This window comes from Agelaius phoeniceus, chromosome 2 (genome assembly GCF_051311805.1).
Source record: "Agelaius phoeniceus isolate bAgePho1 chromosome 2, bAgePho1.hap1, whole genome shotgun sequence".
NCBI lineage: Eukaryota > Metazoa > Chordata > Aves > Passeriformes > Icteridae > Agelaius > Agelaius phoeniceus.
Genome location: NC_135266.1, coordinates 54,486,134 through 54,510,673, shown reverse-complemented (window position 1 = coordinate 54,510,673; position 24,540 = coordinate 54,486,134). Strand labels below are relative to the sequence as shown.

The window sequence follows — 24,540 nt, the reverse complement described above, 5'->3', positions numbered from 1 at the left end:
GCCCCAAATCACTGGCCTTGGCGGTAAGTCTGTGTTCTCCATTAGCATCTACAACAAACCCACCTGATGATAAGGAAAGGTCACCAAACGTGGTGGCTGCTGTCTTGGTAACCATCAGAGTCCTTTATTCATACTGCTTGTAATCAGGCTAAAAGTTCCTGAGGCTTTGCCATCTGGAAAATTTTGCATAGCATCTCTAATAACTTCTTTTATTTTATTTCTTTTATGACTATGACAAGACTTGATTCAGCAACAGTTTGGAAGCAAACCAGCCAATTTTCTTTCTTTCAGGCACTCTTTTCAGGCAATTAAAAATATTTCTTTTTTTTTTCCTTTTTTTAATATCTAATTTTCTTTTTTTTTTCTCCAGACTGAGCTGTATTAGGGATTAATTTGGAAAACCAGATACATAACATGGAAAAAACCTCTGAATCTACCAGACATGAGAAAATAAGAAAAGACTAGAGACAAATCTCTCTCTGGCTTGCTGTGTCTCTTCCTCATGCTTTCTCTCAGATCAGCTAGCTTACAATAGCTTGCCTATTACAAACAACATCATAGAAGGGACTGTCCCTTTGGGAAGAAAAAGAACAGGCAAAAAAAAGAGCAACCTTTTCCTCCATCCTTCCTACAATTGGTTGCACCTCTGTTCCCTGTTCTGCCCAGCAAATTCCAACTCTCATAATTTGTCACATATTCCCTCATCCCGCTCTCCTCCTATCCAATGTCAAGCTGCTCCCAGAAGAGGGGTAAATGCTCTCTTTGCAGATATACACTTGAGAAAAAATGCAATTTTTCTTAGCATAGTAAGTTTGGCTCAATTCATAACTTTTATTGCATAGTATGTCTAAAAAGTGCCCTTTAGTGGGCAATATACTAAAATAATTGTCGGGTGTTGGTGTTGCTGCTGATTTAATATGTACCATTTCCCATTAAATACTATAGCTAGCAAACAGTTTCTAAAATTCAGATTTCATTATCCAAATTGTATTTACATACGTGTGACCTCCTTTAGAAATTATGCAATTCATCCTCCAACTAATTTTTAATAGTGATGAATGCATATGAAAATGGAAGTAGCACTATACAAAATTAGCCCATATTCCTCTGAAGCTCCTTCACACTGCCACATTCCTGCAGACTTGGCTGAGTTTTTCTCTTCTTGTGCAACTTCCTCAAGAATACTAAGCCAGGGAACACATGCACTACTACTGATACTTAAAATATCATCTGAATTTATGTTGTTCCTGCAAGCGACAGGGTTCTGTCTCAAACCTTAGATTTACCAGATATTGCTATGAACTTCTTCATGACCTGAATTCTTTGACCTGTTTCTAAAAACAAATCAAGAAAAAAACAACAGCACAAAAAGTACCTTTCCTCTCTAAAAAACCCCAAAAAAACCCCAAAAAACCAAAAAACCCTGAAGCCACCACTCCAAAACTCATCAGTTAAATATTAAGATATTTAACTGTTCACCATAGGCAGCCTCTCTTTAATGTCAATATGACTTAACTCCAGATTTGAAATGTAACTACACTGCTGCAGGAGAGCCAATGTTTTGTTAGGAGGAACAAATAATAGTTTTCCAGCAAAACACTCATGGAAATCTTTTGTTATTCTTATTCTTCCAAAACAACTTAGTTGAATAAATAAAGCAGCTCTCATTCAAAATTTGCTGCATTTGAGAAGGAAAATAAGAACATGCAGGTTTGGAAAGACAACAAACTTGATAATGTTTATTAGTGTTTCATGACAGTCAATTTCTGTATACATTGCCTTGCAAAGATTTGATGGTACCTTAACTGAATCTACAAAACATCAGAGACTCTCAAAGCTAGTCAGAAAAAATACATCTAGAAATATCATAACACATTTCTCAGCAAAATGTTCATTTTCATTCTTCTCTGGAGATAAGGAAATTTAGATAAATTCAAATAAAAAAGATTGAGTTTAAGGAATGAACACCAAATGCTTATCCATTCTATCTTCCCTATCAGTAATCAGGAGCAGCATTTTGGAAGATCAAAAAAGCCCTCCTTTCTCTCCTTCTCTCACATCTTCCCCCCTGCACACCACATTGTCACATATGCACTCCTCTGGTATCTGAAGCAAGCAAAAATCTCCAGCTAAAAACAATGACACAATTTCAAATGTTTGTGGAGCTGAGGTTACACTTCATTACTAAACAAAAATTTCCAGAGTTTATTCAGAACTTCTGCATAAAAATAGGATTTTCATCCAAAGTATAATCCTATTCTGTTAATTGCATTCATACAGTACAGAACACTTTTGCATTTTGAGTACACCACAGGATTCACTATCAAATTTCCTGAATTTACAAGTCAATAGACAGTCTTTCAATCTATCTGGTCTTTGCAGACTCAGCATGCTACTTGTAAGCCAAGCTGTTGTCCTTCTGGCTTTGCATATTGCTGCCAGCACTAAAGATTAGGCAGACCAAACTCCTTGCTCAGTAGACACAGCACAGAGAACTGGGGTGTGCTGACTGTTCCCAGATGAGCAGATAACTCAGGTGGTAAGTTAAGTGAAGCTTCCTACTGCTCTACAGAGCACCAAGTCAACTTACTGTGCCTTTCTACCATGTTCCTCAATGTTCTAGAAACATAGTCCGTCTATATCGATCCCACAAACACACACAGCACACCCCCTATCACCAAATTTTAATGGACAACTTCCTCCCTTTCTCAAATGAAAGATGAAATAATGATCATAAAAGAAACCAGAGGGCAGCATGTGATAAAATTTCTATTCAATCTGTTTTTCAGAGTAATGCTGTATGTGCTTAAAATACCATCCTGCCTCAACCAACCACTTTTTGTTTCTAAGAAAAAATTTGAATGGCATGATAAGATGTCATTGCTTGCAACAGTAAAAAGGAACTGAACACAGAAACTCCAGAAGGTCTTCTGCAGTCTTAAGTTCCCCACATGCTCTAAATATGCATGTTGTCTTTATCTATATTCTGAACTTGCCCCTCAAACCAACTGTCATCCCGGATGCCTGCAGCTCTATTACCAGGAGAAAATACCAACATCATCACTAAGGATTTGCTACTGGATCAATTCTGTAGGTGTTATAAATCAGCAGAGCTTCAGTAACTTCAGCTAAGTGATGATGATTTACAACGCCCTGAGGATCTGGCCCTCTGTCCTAATTACTTCATTAATCTGCATATTCCTGAAAGGAACACTAATCTTTTTTCTAAATTACTTTTACTTCAACCCACCTGTTATAAGTCTGATGTGGATTTATACAGAGTTCAGATCATACTTTCTTACTTATTTTTGAAGAAGCATTTCCCTGAGGCTGCCCATGGTCCATAAATGATCTATATGGCTGATTGAATCAAGCCTGGGCTGGTGCTTTCAGCAGGTATGAATTCAATTCCTCAAGACCAACCCATTAGAATCTAAACACTATTAATAAAATGGAGAGGAAGAAACACATTTTTTCTGTCCCAGGGAATAAGAAGCTGGCCACTCTGATAGTAAGTTATGTGATCAGGTCTATCAGAGCCAGAGGAACACAATGACTACCTTCTCATAATAACAAGTAGTTTATTCCCAGGAAAGGAGAAAGTTGGTGTTGGAAAGCATGTTTTATCATATTCCCTCAAGATATCACTGAAGCTAAGAGCCCAGCCAGAGTCTAAGGAGATTTAGGTATTTATATGAATAATAAGACCACTGACTGCTACACTGGACTGTGTGTGCATATATATATATATATATATATTTATTCTTTTTTTTTCTTTTTTTCCTTTTTTTTTTTTTAATAAAATAAGCTTTCCTGTGCATAACTTAGCAACTAGAAATATGGGATAAAAACAGGGTTCCATGGAAATGATGCAATGTTTCCATTTTGGAGCTTTTCATTGTTCACCGAATTTCCCTCTGATGCTGTCTATTGTTAAAAAAGGACCCTGAGGGAAAACCACTCTGATCCTCCATGGCATGGCCTGAAAATGAAGAAATTCAGTCAGTAAGCAAAAACCTAAAAACTGCATTTTATTTGGAAACTCATTCAAAAAAAAACAAAACCAAAAACAAAACGGTGTTGTGTTGATCCCAAGTTTAAAGTGAGGCACACACATCAAATTGATTATGTGGACATTTAAACACTTCTAGAGTCCTCTGAAAGTAGCAATATAACAAAAGAAATAATTTAGATGGAGTTGAAAGAGTTATTTTGTCTGCCTAAAACTTAATATTTTTGTAAAAGTAAATGTCTTCACAGCATTTTCTGCAGAAATATGTAGTGATTGTCTTTAAGTCAACATTTTTCAAATGTTACAATATTGTAGAACTAAAATGGTATTTTTCATAAACCTAAAATAGAATTAACTGATACCTCACATACCATACTTTATTAACAAGCCCAGGCTTTTAAATAGCATGTTCAACCGTAAGAGGTATTTAAGGAGTGACATAAGATTCCGTACCCTAAATGAACGAATAGTAACACCAAGGTTAGGTGAGTAACCCCAAGAAGGTGACAATTATATCAGGCTGAAAGCACTACAGAAAATAAAAAATGTAATTTGGACAGGCTAAAGAAAGATTCTCAGTACACAGCAGCAAAGGTTTCCTGCTCAGATCTTTGCACTCTGTCCAAACCAAAGAACTGTTAGAGAGAGTGCAAGGAACAGGATTTTTCATTCCCAAATTCATAGAAATAACTAGCTTCCAGAGAAAAGGAGTTAAAGGTGATGACATTGTATCTGAGATAATGTTGATTTTATATTTGAGTTACGTACCTACAGAATAGGAATGAACTGTGTGTACAATTTAAATAAAACTCACACCTTGCTGATTTCTTAAGAGTTATTTCATTGCACTTCTAACAGGTAAGGAAATACAATTTCTTATATTTCTAGTCATTCTCTCTTCAAAATTTATTTTAGGCTACAAAAGGATATTTTACACAGCAAGTTAAAATCTCCTCAATAGTAAGGACTACTGTAATAAATGCTTGCCTGGCTTCTGTAGTACCAGGATGCATTTTAAAGGGCCACTAATTCATGCTAACATTTGCACATTATCATTCTGCATCACTGCAGTATTTGCAGTGCTATTGCTAGCCTCATAAAATAAATACTAAACAAATTACTATACTCTCCCGCTTGCCTATATGGAGCCATCAGTAAGGTACTACTTTTAATAAATTATCCTACTCTTTCTATGAGGAAGAATAGTTGCTACATGTTCTGATTTCCCCTTATATATTTCCAGCTTCAGAGGTTTGCTGTTGCTATTCTTTCTGTGCACTTATTGTACATCAAGGACAAATCTCATTATCATATCTATTCTTAATACTTATCTTCAGTCAAGCCACCCACCAATGCTCCTCCCACCCTTTAGAAAATAGCATTCCTTGGGATTTAGTGACTGATCTGTAGGCCCATATGAACTAAGTTTGAATCTCCCATTATGTTTCAGGAATGACTTCACTGAAATTGCATGGGTATTCAGAGAGCAAATATTAAGTGGATTTCAGCCACAGCAATATCAAGACATTTGTTAGACTAAAGGAGAGTGCATGAGGAAAAGGAAGGGCCATTTAAAATTTCCATCTAAAATTTTCATTTTGTAAACCCTCTTCCTATGTCTTTTCTTCTATCCTTCAAAAACCTGTATGTTACATCTTCTGTATTAGCAAAAAAAAAAAAAAAAATTGCTACCTGATCCTCCCTTCTAGTTACAATAATCCCATTTTCCTACTACGCTTCCTATCTTCTCCCTCCTCAGCCCCAGGCTTTTTATCTGAAGTCACTACAAACTTCACTAGTAAACTATCACTGTCCATCACCTGCTGTGAATCACAAACTCATTGCAGAAACTACTTATGGACCTATAGCTGGCAGGAAGCAGTAACAGCTTTCTGCATCTCCTTGCCCCAAAATAAGAGCTAACACAGACTACACCCTGCTGGTGAGCTGCTATGCAGTTAGGTGCAATTTGCATTCACTTGTCAGTGCCCATTGCTTCTCAGTGATGACTGTTCACCAATGGGAAAAGTGGTCACTGCCAGCCACTGAAATGGTGTGCAGAAATTGGCCACCAATGGCTCCTCTCACAAGATAAGTGGTCACAGATTGCCCAGAGAGGTGATATATGTCTCATCCCTGGAAACAGTCAAGGTCAGCGTGGACAGGACTCTGAGCAACCTGTTCTAGTTGAAGATGTCCCTTCTCATTGCAGGGTGTTAGACTGGATGACCTTTTAAGGTTCCTTCCAACCCAATCTACTGTATGATTCTATTATTGTGAATTTGAAAATGGCAAATACTGCAATAACAGCAGGTGATACTGATGGGTTCCAGCATGGCAAATCCAGCCTGCAGCACCTGGTCAGCTTACAGCAGTGAAATAACTACTTTTGTTAAGGATAGACATCAACATCAATAGTAGTTATTAGTCAGGAACTGCCTAGCCTGGAAACAGGCTATTACCAGTTAATGATAGGTTGTACCTGTTCTAAGCACATGTAGTCTTCACTAATCAGGCTAAATAATTAATTCTTGTAGCAATGGAGGTTTACCAGCTTTTCTTCTCTTTTTATCATCTTGTGATACCCTCATTGTCAAATTTTTCTCTTATACTTTGCTATAATATCCTCCCACCTTCTCTCTAGAGTTTAGTAGTACAACATAATATTGCAGGTTCATTTTCCTTCTACCTGAAGTAGCCAACACAACTGATTTTCCCAAGCCCTTCTCTTCTTTTCTCCCTTTTCATATGGGTACACAGCCTATGCTCCCTCTAGAAGTTGTTCTGAGAAAAAAATCCATAGCTAACTACTGCCCAGGCAATGTTTACTTGCTCCATCACTGTCTGCAAGCTTGAGAGGTGGTAGTCTTGGTTTCTGTCAAGAATAAGGAAGGTTAAGGAAATACCTTGATGTCTTACATGCAGTATTGGTTACCTGAGGTTGGTTTAGATTTGTAGTCTTACCCAAGGTTGTATTCTCTAGATTACAAGAGATGTGGTTGTTGTGCAGAGTTTTCCCTCCCCCACCACTTGTTTTCAAGGTTATATCAATTTTTTTTGATAATGTCCTGTCTAACCAGAATTCCTTTAAAAAAGAACTGGTAAGAAAAGATCTTAAATCATATGCCAAAGCTCTAGAAAAATGAATGCCCCAATTTCTTACTGTTGTGAATCTCACATACTATTTTCTTATCCAGCATTTTTAATTCATACTTTTTACTGAGGTCATCAACTTGGTTTGTATTTTGCAAATGTACAAAATGGGTAATGAAGTCAATGGATGTTCAGTAAGATAATTTCAGAGCCAGGAATAACAGTACTTTGTATCTCTTTCCAGTGTGTGCAATAATAAAGAGTTGTGGAAATGGCTGTGAAATGACAGAATCACCCCAGTCCAAGTGATCATACAAAAAAGTTTGAAAAAAAGTGAACAATCAGGCTCTGGGTGAGACATAATGCAAGAAGATAAACCAAATGTACCTCCCTCCTTTATTAACTTTCTTAATCAGGTTACCTCTGAATACCATGAACTCTAATGAGACCAAGAACCATCTATTTTAAATGCCAAGCAAACCCCTGTTAAGCAATACACTCTTTCTTTGTAGGGCTAATGCTCTCAAATCCTCATAGTAACTGGCAAGGCTTCCCTATCTGAACCTTTTTTTTACTTAGTATTTTGATTATGTGATAAAGGCCAATGAAAAGTTTTGCCTTTACAAGCAGAGGTATGTGTTGTTTTATTATTATTTTTAATTGATAAACAGCATTGCACTAACATATGTGGAAAGATCAAGATACACTTTTTTTTTATTATTCCTATTATTGCATTCCCCTACACAACGGTACCCTCTTTGGAGACATCATTTGCAACATAATATTGATTTAATGTGCCACTTCATATGCATTCCACATCCTCAGATTAAAGATTTAAATTAACATGGCAACAAATTCAACAAATCATCAGATAGAGTAATCCACACAGGTTATATTTTATAGGAAAAAAAAATCCACAATCAAACACGCAAACAAACAAGAAAACCACTTCAGCAGCCACAGCCTAGGCCAGATTTAATTTGCTTGATTGATCTTGAGATCTTTGAGCTCAAATTCATTATTCTCCTATTAACTATTATCATTGTTGGAATTTATAAGGGACCTGTAAACCTATTAAACTGGTCTTAAATGTTGCAATCCATTTATTGAACAGACTAGCAATGAAAAATTAATTATTAAATAACCACCACAGAAAACATCAGTGGCCTTGTCACCTCAGAGCTAGATTGATAGCACGTTACCTTCTGGAAAGGTGGGGCCCTGCAACGTTCAAATATAAACCTTGGAAGGATAATGCTGAGTATGTCACTGCAGAAGTCACATTTTTAATTTAATGTTTTATTAAATGTTAGATAGAATAAATTTATCCGGGCCTCGCAGACTCAGTCTTAATAAATGAATTGGCACTCTTTCAGATGTAAAAAATGATCACAGCTTCTCAAGGGCATCGGAAACCCTGAAGCATAAGACACCAGTAAATACAAAAAGCAAAGGCAGCATGGACAGTGATATATTTGCAAGCACTGCGGGTGAGCCAACACTTTCAAACTGCTGAGGCTAACAAAACAAGGGCAGTGAACTCCCAAAATGGTAAAAGCACCTGCAGTAAGAAGCTGTGCTTGAGTGCTGTTGCACAAACATGTCCACTACTGGAAAAAAGTGGAAAGGGTGTGGGTTTATCACCCTCCTGCTACTATATTTCAAGATATGTTTGTACGTTTAAAATTTCATGAGCAGTATTAATAATTTATTTTCCTCCTGTCCTTTACTTTTCTAAGACTAGACTTTGAAAACAACAGGCATGGAGAAGATATATTCTCTCCCCCCTGTACAGTTATCTACAGAATGTTCTCTTGTGTTTCCCTGTAGAACTGCTGTCATTAGTAATATTTAATCTGGCTAGGAAAAACGGTTACAAGTTCTTAAGTCAAAACCAATATGCCCCTGTCCTGGCACATCTCTCCAGAGACAAGATTTCAGCAAGTGGCTCCATTTCGAAAACATTTGGCTTACATAAATCAGGACAGCTCAACACTAACACTGAAAGGCTTTCACAGCATAGTTGAGCTGCACTATGTATTTGCACAGACACTAAACAAAGTGATTGCAAATGGCTGTTAAAGTGGCCCGAAAAATGCCCTTCCTCACATTGTCAAACAAAGGAAAAATGCATGGCATGCTTTTTTCCCAGAATCCTAAAATGTTGGTGTTCAATAGCTGTCCATCTCACACTGCCACGTGTTCCAATGTTAGTCAGCACATGAACAACAGGTTCCAATAAGCAATACTACAGAAAGCAGTGAGTTGTGCTAAAATTGTCTTCTCCTGCACTCTCTGCTCTTTGAATTCATGCAGCTGGCATCCTCTTGCTGAATACACAAGAGCATTTGAATAAGAAGGTAAAAAGGAAGAGGAAGAGAAACTTCCTTGGAGTCTGGCATTCTTCCAGAAAGCCAGGAAGAAAATTCTCAGCAAGTAAACACTATAAAAGAAAGTAAATGACAAAACAAAACACGCAATTGGGCTGATAAGTTCTGAATAATGAAACAAAACATAATTATGCTGATAAGTTCTAAATATATGATATTCTTGGTCTAACTACATGACACTTGCACCTCACTTATGAGTCCTACAACTGATGTGAGAGGAAATTAGAAGGACTTTATTCATCAAAAAGTGAAACGTGACTTCACATAAACATATGGTTGCATGGAAACACAAGCAGTGAGATGAACTTACTACCAGTAAAAAATGAAAAAAAACCAAAGCTGAGCTATGCTATATCTAATCCTATCTTTCTTTAAATGACCCAAGAAAATAGATTATAGCCTCAGACAAGCAGTCACATTTTATAACAGAAACCACATATTTATATGGAAATTTAATTTTTTTATTCAAAATGTGAAGAAAAAAAAAATGAAACAAAAATGATTTTTCTTTCATTCCATGACAATAACATAGACAGTGGTCTGTCCTGAAGTGTACATTACTGGATCCAAGAACAGAAACTGGTTTTGGAAATATCATGCTATGTATTTATATGAAGAATACATTGGGTTCAAGAAATAAATGAGATAATTAAAATAAAATCCTGAATTTAATTTTGAATATGTTTTGGCTAGGATAGAGTTAATTGTCTTCACAGTAGACTGTATGGTGCTATGTTCTGGATTTCTGACCAAAACAGTGTTGACAACATCCACGTGTCTTACATATTTCTAAGCAGTGCTTGCACAGCCTCAAGACCTCTGCTTCTCCTGCCGCCCCACCAGTGAGGCTGGAGGTACAGGAAAAGCTGAGAGGTGGGACAGCTGGGACAGCTGACCCCAAACTGACAGAAGGCATCTTCCATACAACATGATGTCACGCTCAGCACATAAAGCTGGGGGTAGAAGAAGGAAATGGGGACATTCAGAGTGATGGCATTTGTTTTTCCAAGTCCCACGTGACACATGATGGAGCCCTGCTTGCCTGGAGATGGCCAAACACCTGCCCACACACAGGACATGGTAAATTATCTCCTTAGTTTTTTTTTTAATTTTGTAGATGTTTAAATTTTTAAAATATGATTAAAATGTTTCATTTTGTAAATGTTTTTTGTAAATTTTTAAATGAAACTGAATTTGTCCCAATCTATGAGTTTTCTCACTTTAACCCTTCTGATTCACTTCTCCCATCCCACTGTGGGGGAGTGATCAAGTGACTGTGTGGGGCTGAGCTGCCAGCTGGGGTTAAACCACAACCAGCTTTTAATTATTCTGGTAACAGGCAAACCACTTTTTTTTCTTTCATTATAATACAACAACCACTTTTGTTTCATAAGTGATTTTCTTGTTAATTTTCAAATCACCTTTGGTGTTGGGAAGAAGAAAAGATTCAGATTTAAAGAGAGATTTGACACAGTTTCAGCTACTAAGTGAAGCCTATTGCTTTAGTGATTTTTGAGGTATATACCCTGTTTTGTAATTCAGACATACAAAAGTATTAACATTTTTAAGCAATAATATGTACATAAGCAAGCAAAATAAATGTGGTTAGTGTGGATGTTGTAAGAGAGCAGAAAATCAAGATCATCATAAATAGCTCAGAATGTTCCAGCTGAATTAAGTTAACAAAGTTAACTTAAGTTAACTTTTTTCCAGCTGAAAAAAGTTAACACTCTTAGAACATGACTCCATGTGCTGCCTGGTCCATGTGCCCTATTTCCTGTCTAGGTTTATCAGGACACCATCAAGAGGAGTATAGGAAGTGTCTTTCTGTTGCCAAAATACAAAATTTGCATCGTGTTGGGGATGTGCTCCGTGATAATTGCAGGGTTATGTCCTATGCTAGAGATATATTCAGTGTCTGGCTCCTGCTCCACAGTAAAGAGAAATTTGACAGTGGTCAAATGAAAGGGCTTATCTCTTTGCTCAAGAACAAATAAAGTCATGTCTGATTGCAGTAGATTGCAGTAGATTGCAGGATTGCAGTATCCTTGTTACCCAAGGATACATTCTTAATCCAATATATCTGAACAATCTATTGAAATGACCCAAGAAAGTATGGAAAGTTAGACAAAGGAAGAACTATAAAGTGATAGGTACAATAAGAAGTAAATATTTTTTTCTAATTCTTTAACATTTAGGATTTTTTCTAGACCTGTAAATACCTCAATAATTAGTACTTATGAAGCTAACATAGCTAAATTTGTGACACTGCAACAGTTCACTTTCTCTCTATTAGGAGACAAAATTTATGAGCCTATCTAAAGAAAACTATAGCCATTAGGAATCGATTACAGACTGAGATTTTCTGTAGCTAATCAAAAACTGACATATTCTTGTTGAATAGGATAAATGGCCATATAAATTAATTTCAGTATTTTCAGGCAGAAGGCAACATGCCTAAGTACTTCTCTTGAATGTTAGCAAATAAAAGAATGCATGCTGAAATTAGCACTTCTCTGCTAATAAACAGGGATTCAGCTGAAGCCTTCTATACAGTAGGATCAAACAGATTTCTAATAACTGGCATTGGATGCTAAATTGCATCCACAATATAAGATATACAGTAACATATTTATAATGTCTTCAACAGATGGGCCAGGTCAAATCTAACCCCAAATCTAAAATACCATACAATTTAGGAAATCCACATATGATCAAGAAATATTGCTCTAGACCAATATAGTGTACTTTTGTAAAAAGAGCCACTGGAAATAGATTGATATCAGACCATCTGTACAGTTTGTTACTACAACTGGGAAGCCTGAATCCACAGCTGATGACTCACATATTAGCTTTACCAAAACTAAGCATGTGAACTTTCAAAACTGTATCAACAGAGTCAATTTACAATGAGTCAGCAAACTGCAAGTCCATCAAAGAGAACAGCAAGGGAAATAACAGCTTTACTGATTTTAACAGAAGAATTTGCTTCCCATTTCTTCACAAACAATGATACTTATTTTTTTATTGTGCACTTACTTTAACATGCCAAATAATGACAGTTTCTAATGGAAAATTTCTCAGAGGTACCTAGATCTTGACAGATGATTACATGCCAAATGTTTTTATCCTACACAAAACAGGGTAATGGATGATAAGGATAGGTGCAAAGGTAAAAGGATAGGTGCAAAGCATTAGTATGTGTGTGCATATATATGTCCATACATGACATGAAACTTTTGTAGCAATCCCATTAAATGCCAAAAAGTCTTCTAATCAGATGTTAAACACCAATTAAAAAAAAAGAAAGTCTGGGATACGTAGGATGTTGTTCTTTAGGAAACTTTGATTCTGAGGATGAAAAATTGAGATTTGTCATCCTCTTGTACAGTGACTAATGAGCTAATAAATTTACAGACAGATGAATGCAGAATTCTTGATTTCTCTTTAAAAAGGTAGCTACAGCCTAAGGAATTATTTTAATAAAATAGGGAATACAATAAAACACAATAAACCCCATAAATACTGTGAAAGGACTATGTTTTCAAGAGCTCTACCCAACCCTCATAAATGTAAATGAGACTGTTTACCGTGGTACCATTACTCATGAGTATTCTCTTTTAGTAAAGGCAATTTTTTTTAAAAAAAGTAATTTCTAAAAGCTGTGTACTATAAATCCTTTCACACATGGAAATTGTAAGGGATTATAGATTGCAGTCCATGTTATAGTAAGACAGAATTATTATCCTTCGTTACTTTGAGCAGGTAATTCCATTTCTTTCATCTCCCCTTTCCCTTCTTATTCTTCACCTATGAATCCTATTTTTTTTGTAAGCTCTTTGAAGAAGGAATTATTTATATATGTAGTTTAATCCTCCAGCACTGACTGGGGACTGCAGAAACAATTGCAATGTAGATACAACAAATGGATGCTGAGGTAGTCACAGCTGAAAGTGTCATACCTACACTATTGTTTCAGTTACCCATGAAGATGCTTCTTGGTTTGGAGCTTGTGCTCTAAAGAAAACTGATCTTCCTTTTGTCAAAGAATTCCTAATGATTTCAAATAGTTTCTAGAGTTCACTACAGACTTACTTCATTTATTGTCCTTATCACTCCATTTCTGTCTTCACTTGCCTGCTTTCTGTCCTTCTTCAACATATTGTTACTGTAGGAGGTATTCACACTGTCTAACTTTAGTCAACTAATTTAGGACTCTGAATCACCCTCTTTGAGTGCCTACATCTCATAAAATATGACTATATATGGAATAGACATTTTTAAACTCAGGTATTCTAATATGTACTTTTTTCAAACACCCAAAGTAACTTGGCCTAGGTGGTGTTAATATTCCACTGCATAAAGCAGTTCCTGTCAACAGTAAGCAAATTTATTAAGTGACTGGTTTACAGGTATTTTTGCACTAGCTTGGCATCTCACTTTCCTTTTTTCTCACCTAGATTTAATGCAGTAATCACACTATCTGTAGCAAAGCATAAAAGAAAAAAAATCAAGAAGATTAAATGCAAATAGTATCTACTAATGGAATTTACTAAAATATCCGTAGAATTTAAAAAGCAAATGCCTGCTCAATAAATTGCTGCATTCAGCCAAGGAGGCTGCAGCTGTGAGTAAGACAGTACATCAGTCCCACGCCTAACCACATCTTGACCTTTCTTTTGAGACTGTCAACAAAGGTGCCAATTAGAGCAATGATTTAGAGCAACACATTTTGCGTTCTGCTAAACACAACTGTTACCAAGGGGACAAAGATCATGCATTTTGCTTAATACTGGATGCCTGATTGGCTCAATACAGATCTTCCGCTGACAACCACTTTGGTAAGCCTCAAGATGAGAAGTAGGTAAGTGCACCACCCACATACTTTTCTTTTGATCTCCTGGGACACAGAAAAGCTTATACTGTAAATATCTGAAGGATTTCCTGGCATATTGTTGATTTTGCTTAGTTTATCATCTCTCACACACAAACTCAATCATCTAAGAAATTACTAAATTCTTTTTGTATCAGAACAATATTAAACTATTTGTTTCCATATATCACAACTAATATATGGCCATAAATTATGCATCCTAATTCAACATAATGAGAGCTGCAATCCAGGTATTCAAACTTAGCTTCTGAAAGCCTCTCCTTCAACCAAGCCATAATAAAGGGCTTAAGCAAAATATGAATCAACTATCAATTATTTATTTAAAGAATGGTAAATGAGATAAGCTGGTGAGAGACAGAAAAAGAAGAAATTATTTTTCTGTCTCAGTTGAAATGTGAATGCATGCAATTTTGATAAAACTTAGAGAGGCAAGATGAAAACCATGTATAGTTGAATACAAACTGCCCATAGCATAAAAAAGTGAGTGAGTTATGTACCAAGAGTAGGGAAAAGACTATGATACAGTCTTAAATATAAGATTAAATTTTATCTTGGAATTCCATTAGCAGGATACATATTGATGATCTCAAAAACAACATAACAAAAAGACCACAAATCTATTTTAAGTGTACAAGAAAATCTTTAGCTGACACAGGCGTTCAAAGAATTACTTTGAAAGAAGTCAGGCATTTCTATATGTGGTTCACTAAAATTAAAAAACCCTATATGTATAACAATTACTATTAATTCATATATATCTAAAGTTCAATTCAAATAAGTTTTACTCAGTACAACATTGTTTGTCCATCCCAATCAGATCTGCTTCCCACACAGCAATTGCTATGAACTGATCATCTAAGGAGAAGCACAGGACATGGAATGACAGAAGACATGTGCAAGTAGGTTTTCAGTACAAGTATTTCAAACTGAATCTGTATTAAGGCATACTGACTGACATTCATGATAGGCCTACTTACTTGGATCTACCAAATCCTGGGAGGTGGGAAGAACTTATATAACATACACTACTTTAAATCTCATATTTCTCAGTAAATGTTATGAAAAAAACTTCAAACATTGGGCTAAAATTTACCAGGCAGTTCAGAGATGTTTGCATGCAAACTAGCTACTGCTACATTAAAATTCTTTTACAGTTAGGCACAGGATTAACAAGTTTCTTTACCAGTTGTCTCTTTTTTAAAATAAGTACTATGTCTTTTGGGGGATGGGGGTGGTGATTTGGGTTTTTTTGGTCTTATGGTGAGAAAAAGTGTATTGTGTAACAGCAAACTATGATGTAACTACAATCAACACTTCTGTCTGTACTTTAAATCTTTAATTGCTTCCCTAAAACTAGCCTAGGGAAAAAAAAATCAGTACCTTGAAAATACACATAGTTTTGAAGAAGCTAATTGAACTGATATATTTTTTAAATTTTAAAGTATAAAATTTATTGCTTTTCTCTTTGGGGATTTTCTTCTCCCCCTGCCTCCTGCAGCTCTAACTTACTATTGCATGAAGAGAACTATGTTATACCTGATTAATGGAATATGAATTGGAACCTACAAGTTAAAGGCCAATCTGATTTCACTGTTCAAAATCAATAAAATCTGAAATTTAACAAAAACCAGATGAACAACTAAAAACAAGTCAATGAGTAAAGCTATCACAGCTACCATTTATTTTAAGTGACAAGGTAGGTAACTTGTATTAAGTTTCCTACTAAAGACTTGCCTTTAAAATAAAAATATTATTCATTCAGTAGAATAGGGCTTTTACGGAACTATGGAGATAAATACAACTATGAAATCTTCAGGCTAGAGAACATTTTGAATTTTATTTCTTTTTTGGTATGGTTTTACAATAAATGGTCAGTAAGAGCTTGAGAATACAACACAAAAGTTTGCAATACTGTATTTAATTTTGATAGGAAGGAAAAGATTAAGTATTTCCACTGATTCAGCCTTGGGTTCCATACCAGTTGGGAAAATTCAAAGGATGCACTCTGAGAGTTATGTTTTCAAAAGTCAAGTTCTATGAATGGACAGCATTCACATACCTGCTGATGTTTACAGGTTGTTAATGATACACTAATATTCTTAAAAGAATACTTAATATGGAAGGATATAATGTAGACATCTTGTGCATAGGCACGATCCAAGTATTTTGTGAAATCTTTCTTAGTATGAAGACAGAAGTTTCTTTTATTAAGATTCAGCTAGAAGAGCATTTTCTTGTCTAACAGATAAATGACATGATACCTTATATGTTACCTGTCAAATACTTAATTTGATAGATTCTCCATTTCTCCAAGTCACATTGGTATGGAAAAAAATATTTGAAGTTAATGTAATAATTAATGTATCTGTCCATCTAGCTTTAATGTTTTCAGCTGTTTTCTTCTGGGAATCATATATATTTCTGCTTGGAGAGATTTGACTGGATGGTTTAAGGATCATGGTTTGTCTTACATAAAAAAGTTTAATTATAAGTGTCAGGAAAAATTCAATGTCTTTGAAAAATAGAGTGCTGTCATAGAGAAAACAAACAAAAAAAAAAAACTGAAACAAAACAAGATAAAAAAGCAAAATACCAAGTAATTTGAGAGTGTTCATAAAAAAAAGCTTTTCAACAGTATTTTTGTCATACTTGGATGAAATCTGAGCTCCACTTTAATAAAAACAGAATTCCTATTGGTTTTTGCTGTTATGATTTTTAACTTTAAGTGATATTGTAAGATCTAAATAGAAAAATTGCATATATTTATGTCTCTGTGATTGTGTATATGTGGAAAATCCCCAGTAAAGACAGCACCAAATTGTCCCTTAATCAAGTTCTTGATCAAGCATAGGACAGCTGAGTATCATACAGATATACTTCTATGGCTGTAAACTTCAGGTAAAAAAAAAGAAAAAAAAAGAAAAACAACCCTAAATTCAGAAAGATTACCTTTTGTGACTCATATTTCTATTAGTTTACTTAGCCCAAAGGAAAAAATATCATAATTGCATTTTGTTTTATATGAAATTGAAATGTAGAGGTACCAAAAACACACCACCCAATCCTTCTACCAGTAGTTACATAAACTCCTGTGATTCAAACTTGATGTTTTTCTTGTCACAGATTTCATGATGAAACTGGACCTTTCAAATAAGCAGGTATTTTAGCCAATATCATCCTTGACAGTTTATTCCCATTGTGATATTTCACTTACTATCTTGTACATTAAAGTAATAACTATTGATACCACTCCCCAGAAAGAAGTCATTACTTGGGACTGGCAACATGGAAGGATGGAAAGTATTAAAACATTCTATTTGGAAAATGCAGTGTCCCTTATGGGTTCTGATATCCTGCTACACTGGGGAACGTAGGAAGATGCACAGCCTTTTAAGGAAAGTAGAGAAACAAGAAGCTTGTCTGAAAATGGGAAAATCTAAATATATTCAAACCAATTCTTATATAGGTTCTAGAGAAAAAAGAAAAAAAATCCCGAAAAGAAAGAAGTACAGATTCTTCCCTGAATTGTTACAGTGATACAGGTTTATTTCAGACAGCATTTAAATAGTTATTTGTTGATATATTTTATCATTATGGGTTTACACGAAATATAGTGGGATACAGGCTTTGCATAGTGAGTAACAGCTTCCTAGAGGTGCTGAAAAGTATTCTGTGACATTCTCCCAAATGAAAAAGCACCATTGAAAAGGCATATATTTATCTCTTAATACTACTTAAATGTACACACATTTCAAGAGATATATTACTCCACAGCAACTGCAAAGCACAGATATTTTCAGTATGAAGCCAGCACGAGGCACAGTATTGTCACTGTTTTCCATGTGCATTGTTTCCACAAAACTCTGCCGCCAATCATTTAATGCTATTTTCTTAGGTTTGGTGGGCAAACTGTAAAAACTGACATAACTTTTTATTAGGTGGCTGCTTATTTTGCAAATCTATTGTGAAAAGCATTCAGCTTTGAATTGTTGCAGTGAACTCATATTTTTGCTATAATTTTTTCCCTCTAAAATAACTGAATTTCTATTCTTATATTTGATGCAGAAGTGCCATTAATATAACAATATGTTCACTAATAGGTGTGACTATACATTTTGTGGTCCATCTCTGTCACTGTCTTATTTTGCACAAGCCCTGTGGTATTTTAGAGCTTCAACAATTTAGTGAGAGCACTGAGTTTTCTTCCTATTCTTCCTTCAAATGAGAAACTAAATTTTCGATTGTGCTATATTTTAATGATAATTTTTGTGTTGCTATGAATTAACAAAAAGGTCACGGTGGCAAATTTTACTGTTATTCTCCTATATTTCTGCATCCTATATTTTACTGTATCAAAGCAGCTTGCTAAAGGAAAAAGAATATATGTAGTATAAATACTCTTATACACAGAGATATATATGTGTGCATATATATATATATAGATATGTATGTATAATTGGTCCATAGATAGACATAGATTATATTTTATGTTCTGTCCTCTCAGCCTATCAGGCACCAGCACTAGTTATTGAGGAGTTACTAGCATTTTCATAGGCTTGTTCACAAATTAAATACTTGATCCCTGTTGTCACCTGTTAACTGGTATCAACCTCTGCTCCACCCAAAATAGTCTGGATTAGGGTTGGGTGGACTTCAGTATGGAAAATACAGGATTTATGTCAGATAAAACTATGGGAATATCACAAGAAGTGCTAGCTTTCCTTATAGTTCCTTTACCAAACAGGTAGGGTCTGAGTTGCAGGTGTCTGATCATATTTCCCACCAATATGTTCAGGATCTCTTTTAGTGTCCATTCTGAGTTCAAGGCAGTGGCATGCATCTGTGCAAGGTGTCCCAAGCAGTCTCAGGAGCCTTCTCTGTGCAAGCAATCTTCTTGGTGAAGAAAGGTGGTGAGGTCTGTTGCATACTGTAGGCAGTCAGGGTTGGTGAAGCACACATAGACTCTCTCAGGGAGAGGATGGAGAACACTTGAGAGAAAGAGAGAGAGATACCAGGAAATAAGCAGGCCTAGGGGAGGTCAGGACGTATAAAGCCTCAAAATAAGTTTGCCCTTCCCCTTTCCAACAAGAACTTTAAATATTTCAAATCTTAAAATATCTTGGTTCATATCAGATTGTGAAATAAAGCCTTGAAAATTAACAGCTGTCTAGACCATACCACTAGTTTGCTTTTTCCTTATTTTCACACAAAGTCTGAGGTGTAAGAAGTAGACTCATATATTCCTGCCTATTTGGACTGATTAAATTCCTGGTTTTTAGGATTATCACCAAGACAATTCTAAGAACTGCTGTGTTAAAAGCTTGCTCCCATCTTGATTTTGAACGTGTCTGCCCAACATGATGAATTAATTACTTTTCCATTTTCTGTCCTTAATTTCTATACTTGTGGTTGCAAACAGGATAGTTGTGTCTCAAATATTTAGTTTTAATTATGAAGGCAACTTGGCCCTTAACCTTGTTAGTGTAATTGAATAAATGTGGTGAGAACAATGTTCCTCTCAAGAGATTCAGTCTCCATCTCAAGTCAGAGACTAAGTAATTTTGGGATAGGATGCAAAATGAAGCAAAACTTTTCTCAAAGATTAAAAAAACAAAACATAAATACTGTCAATATTCACTATAGCAAAACCTCAATGGCAGGGTGCTTCAAGGCACCATACAAGGACCAAGTGTTCAAAATGTATTAAGTAATGTCAAAAAAAAGTGAACAGAAATTTGGCAAAATTTACAAATAACAAGGAAATCATGTTAACCAAGTCTAAATAAGACAGGAAATCTGAGAGAAAATTGACTCAGGGAGATGGGTGGCCATCTTAAAAGATGTGACAATAATTTATTTAAATGTTAAATAAGGCCTGTTGAAAAAACAAACAAAAAAGCCCACCAAAAAAGACAACAAACCACCAAACAAACAAACAAAAAAACCCCAAAAACCAAAAACAAAGCAAAGCAATCTAAATGTGTAACAGATTATTTGTTTTATCAGAGATCTCACTTACTAGCACTATCTTAGGAAAAACACCTGGGTCTCATGCAGACAGCTCAATGAAGAGCCCTGCTTGATGAGCAGCTGCAGTCAAAAAAGCACATAAAATTTTCAGCTACAGAAGAAAATGAGGTGAAGAATAAGAAAGAAAGAAAATATGTCATTATATGAATCAATAATTTTCCCTTCTCTGGAATAGTGTGAAGTACTGGTCACCCCATCACAAAAAGATATTACTGAATTAGAAGGTATTCAGAAAAGACTGATTGTGATAATTAGGCATATAGACAAGACTTCATATGAAAAGACTGAAAAAACTGGAATTGTTAACCTTAAGAAAAAAAAAATAAAAGATGAATAAGGAGGCATATGATGAAAGTATAAAAATGGTAAGTGGCAAAGAGAAAATAGATCAGGAGCTTCTGTAGTCCTGGGTCTCTTAATTCAAGAACAAAAGGACACTAAGTGAAAGTGAAAAGCAGCAGCTCCAAATCTGATAAAAGAACATACTTTTTAATGCAGCACATAATTAGATTATGGAATTCAATGCCACAGGATGTCACTGATGTCAAGACCTTACCAAGACTCAAAGAAGGACTTGGCAGATACAACTCTTGATATTCTTGGGAATTTTATGCTAACTAACTGTTAAAAGGTTTTGAAAGAGAGGTTATGTGCCATATTTCATGATTTAAAAGAAAATAATTTAAAAAAGAATTTGGAGAAAAGTTCCCTCTAAGTGGATATTCCCATCTCTGGCTGTCTGATTATTTTGTTCTTTTCTTTGCTTCGTATGTTGGCATTTTCTCCTGAGACATCTGGGCAGCCTTGGTGGGAGGCTGTGTAATAATGAATAACTATTCTGTTCTAATTACTATTATCCCAGTCCTACCCCACTATCTTAGTATCTCCTATAAAATCTTAGTATTAGGACTTTGGCCTTCCCTTTTGCAGAATAATTGTCTTGTGCTCTATTGTATTCCATTCCATTCCAGTTAGCCAGCTAGATTTCTCACCCATTGTCAATTAGTATAACCATTGTTGGAAGTTATATAGCATTGTGCATTTGTTTGGAGCAACTGTGAAACTTCTAGATGCAGAACTAAATACATTTTTGCTGTGACAGCTATACAATTAATTCTGTGTGCCCCAATTGTCTTCCAGCCCTATCTTACCCTCCAGCCATGCTACTGACATCTTGCTTCCCATCCTGCAGCTGGAAAACATATGCAGTGTCTCTAAAATAGAGGCACTTTAGTTTTTAAACTTCCTATTCTCCACAGCTTACTTACCACATTTTTCTCCTTTCTGCCTGCCTGGCTGCTCAGAGAGATAAAGTATTCTTGTTCCCATTTTTGTTATTATACTATTTCTTTTCTAATTCATTAGCTTTTTCTTTACCTAGTTTTTTCTATGTGAAGGCTTTCAGTGCAGGTAAACAATGGCAGGCATAAGCATAAAAGAACTTCTCAGATCAGATCTGTTAAGTGAAAACTGAACCAAAAACAGGGTGTGAGAAATACTTGATAGAAGCAGGATCACAGATTTTGAACAACTTTCTTAAACAGGTATTCCTCCCTCTGTTATAAATTTCATGACATTCTCAAAGCTGGAAGGGATTGAGGCAGGAAGAAAACCTTTAAGTACCTACCTATGTAGCCAGCAAAATACCTGCTAAATTCTGTGAGGTTTTGGGAGGAACTACAAAGTAAGTGAAGATATTGGGGGTGGGGGCACAGAGAGCAGCTGTGCTCATAGGGCCAGCTGGGGGGCTGTACATGCCTTGAAAAGAAGTTGAATTCAGACGGTGCTTACAAACTGGACACCATAGGGAGACTGTGAAGATACCAAGGGATAACACCTGAAAGAAGAAAGGCAGCCCCAACTGAGCTAAGATACGACTAGCTACCACACAGAGACATGTGGTATGTTTTGTCTCCTTCTCTTCCCCAACAAGTTCCATCACAGAAGGTTTTCAAGATTCAATGTGGCAGGTTGCCAGATAATCTCATCAAAGTTCTCCCTCCCACAAAAGGCTAGACCTTTGAAGGTCCCTTCCAACCTGGGCTGCTGTGTGATTCTATGAATTGGGACTGTATATATTAGTACACTGCTTTGGCACTCACTATTTTCCTGAACTTTCATATGCATGCTTCACTAACAAAACATAGTCCATCATTATTTTCTCTTTTTTCTATTTTAGGATAAAAATGCTAAAGTAGCAAAAAATGGGTAATGTTCTACCTCTCACAAATTGAGCTGGTATATCACACACAATGCTAAAATCACCATGCAGATTACCTATTTGTGTTGTCTTTGGGACATCCACATTGCACTCACCATATGGTTTAGATATGCCTGGGAGTTTAAGTTAGTTTGCAAGACTGGTTTTAGGCTGAGTTCAATCCACAGGACATGTAACAAAGACACTCAGGCATAAATATGCTATTGTAGTACAACATTCAATAGCAAAAGAGGAGGAGCTGGATAGCAACAGAAAGGAATTTAATTTTAAAAGTCTAGAAGAAATGGATCCTATATTATGTGGGATAATAAAAAGAATGAATACTTTCTAGTCTACAGGAATAGGAGAGTTTTTTTCCAATCTTTGAAAATTTACAAACACCAACTCCGAATAATTAGTATGTTTATAGTTCTTCACCTTTTAAATTTTTAATACTTAATTCTCATTGATTACAATTCCTTCACCATGAAACAAGGAAATGCCTTTAATTTGAAAGGCACCTACAAGCAAAATAGTGCATTGTATTTTTTAAGTACTACCTAAATAAAAGAAATACCCAAATTATGCACAAATACTGTGTTTTCAGCCATATTTTGCCAATTTTATTTTACTAAAACTCACCTAGTTTTAAATTATCTTCCTTCTTGAAAATTCATATTCTGAAAAGAAGTAGGAGACCACCTGATCAGAAAGAGCAGTTTTACCTAAATGATCATTATTTTGCAACAAAAAGTTACAAAAAGTTTTCACCTAGATGTTTATGCTCCCTTTTCAAGTCTGCCAGTCTTCCTTTTGAAGTCCTCTGTTCTGAATATTGTCACCACTTAAAAAGCATGCCCTGAAGTCAAGAAACATTTTCATATGAACAACTAATACATTTACTGAAAACCATTCTAACAAATATGCTTTCCCCTTCTTAGCAAAGAAAAATAAATGTCACCTATCTATTAAAACAAAAGATAAAATGTCTCATTATGGTTATGCAAAACTAGGTTTCCCATATTACCTCAATCATGTTACACAATGCATGCTATCTTCCTGTTTTGCATAGTGAAGCTAAACAACATATTATACCTTTTTTCCCCTATATCTCATATTAGGTCTGTGTTTTTTTGTTATGAATTGTGTCTGATATAGACAAATACACATCTTTTACCATTTAAACAATTTTATCTTGAAAATTTAAGTCAATTAGATTAGACAGAAATGTTCATGGTATGAAATATGGATGGGATAGATTTCAGCATTTTAGTTAAAGGGGCATTTTGTTTTGTTTTGTGTCACTGTAGGGCACTTGTTTTTGTTTTCTGACACTGTATACTTGATAATGAGCTTTGGAAGAAGTACCAGTGAATACCATTCCATCAGCTTCCATTATGGTAAATGTCTTTTAAAAACAGAAAAGAGAATTTGTGCCTATTTTAAAAGACAAAAATTAATGTGCAGAATGTTATAAGACCCATTCAGCTCTTCTAAAAAGTGAACCTTCTAAACCTGGACTTTCACTTACCCAATTGCAAGTCAGGTTTCAGGAGTAAAGGTGAAACTAAGAGACCTTCTTAAAATAAAGGCCTATGGAGTTTTATGCTCTCCAATCTATTACGTCTTTATCTATTTAACAAAGAAAATCATATTCAGTCCTATGCAGAGCTCACAGGCTTGCATGTAGCTTTCTCAACACCTTATTTGGTGTTTATTTGGGATTTGGCATACACGACACTTTATCCTCAATCCAAAAGTGATTTTTTTTCTGTTCAGTGCAGAGATTGAGCTATGCTTAATGGTTTTGAATTGGTTTCCCTAAGGCTGAAAAGCTCCTTTTTTTCTTAAACATTTCAATCAGGAATGCTGTGGTTGGAAGACACCAACGGCAAAGTACAGCTTTTTTTATTCTGTAGTT

General features: G+C 35.5%; 1 protein-coding gene across 9 annotated transcripts in view; it reads right to left on the bottom strand.

The window, feature by feature from the left end:
- PCDH9 (protocadherin 9) overlaps positions 1–24,540 on the bottom strand; it is a 665,543-nt gene that overhangs the window by 468,387 nt on the left and 172,616 nt on the right. Inside the window, exons 4-5 of one of the 9 annotated variants that reach the window (XM_077173640.1) lie at positions 23,262–23,299; positions 17,911–19,377 (exon numbers count right to left, since the gene is read on the bottom strand). The exons of 7 other annotated variants lie outside the window; for them this stretch is intronic. In XM_077173640.1, coding sequence (XP_077029755.1) covers positions 23,273–23,299 — 27 coding nt within the window. In that variant the 3' untranslated portion in view covers positions 17,911–19,377; positions 23,262–23,272. Of the gene's footprint in view, positions 1–17,910; positions 19,378–23,261; positions 23,300–24,540 lie in introns of those variants that run through there. One more of the 9 variants, XM_054654532.2, reaches the window with a different exon arrangement.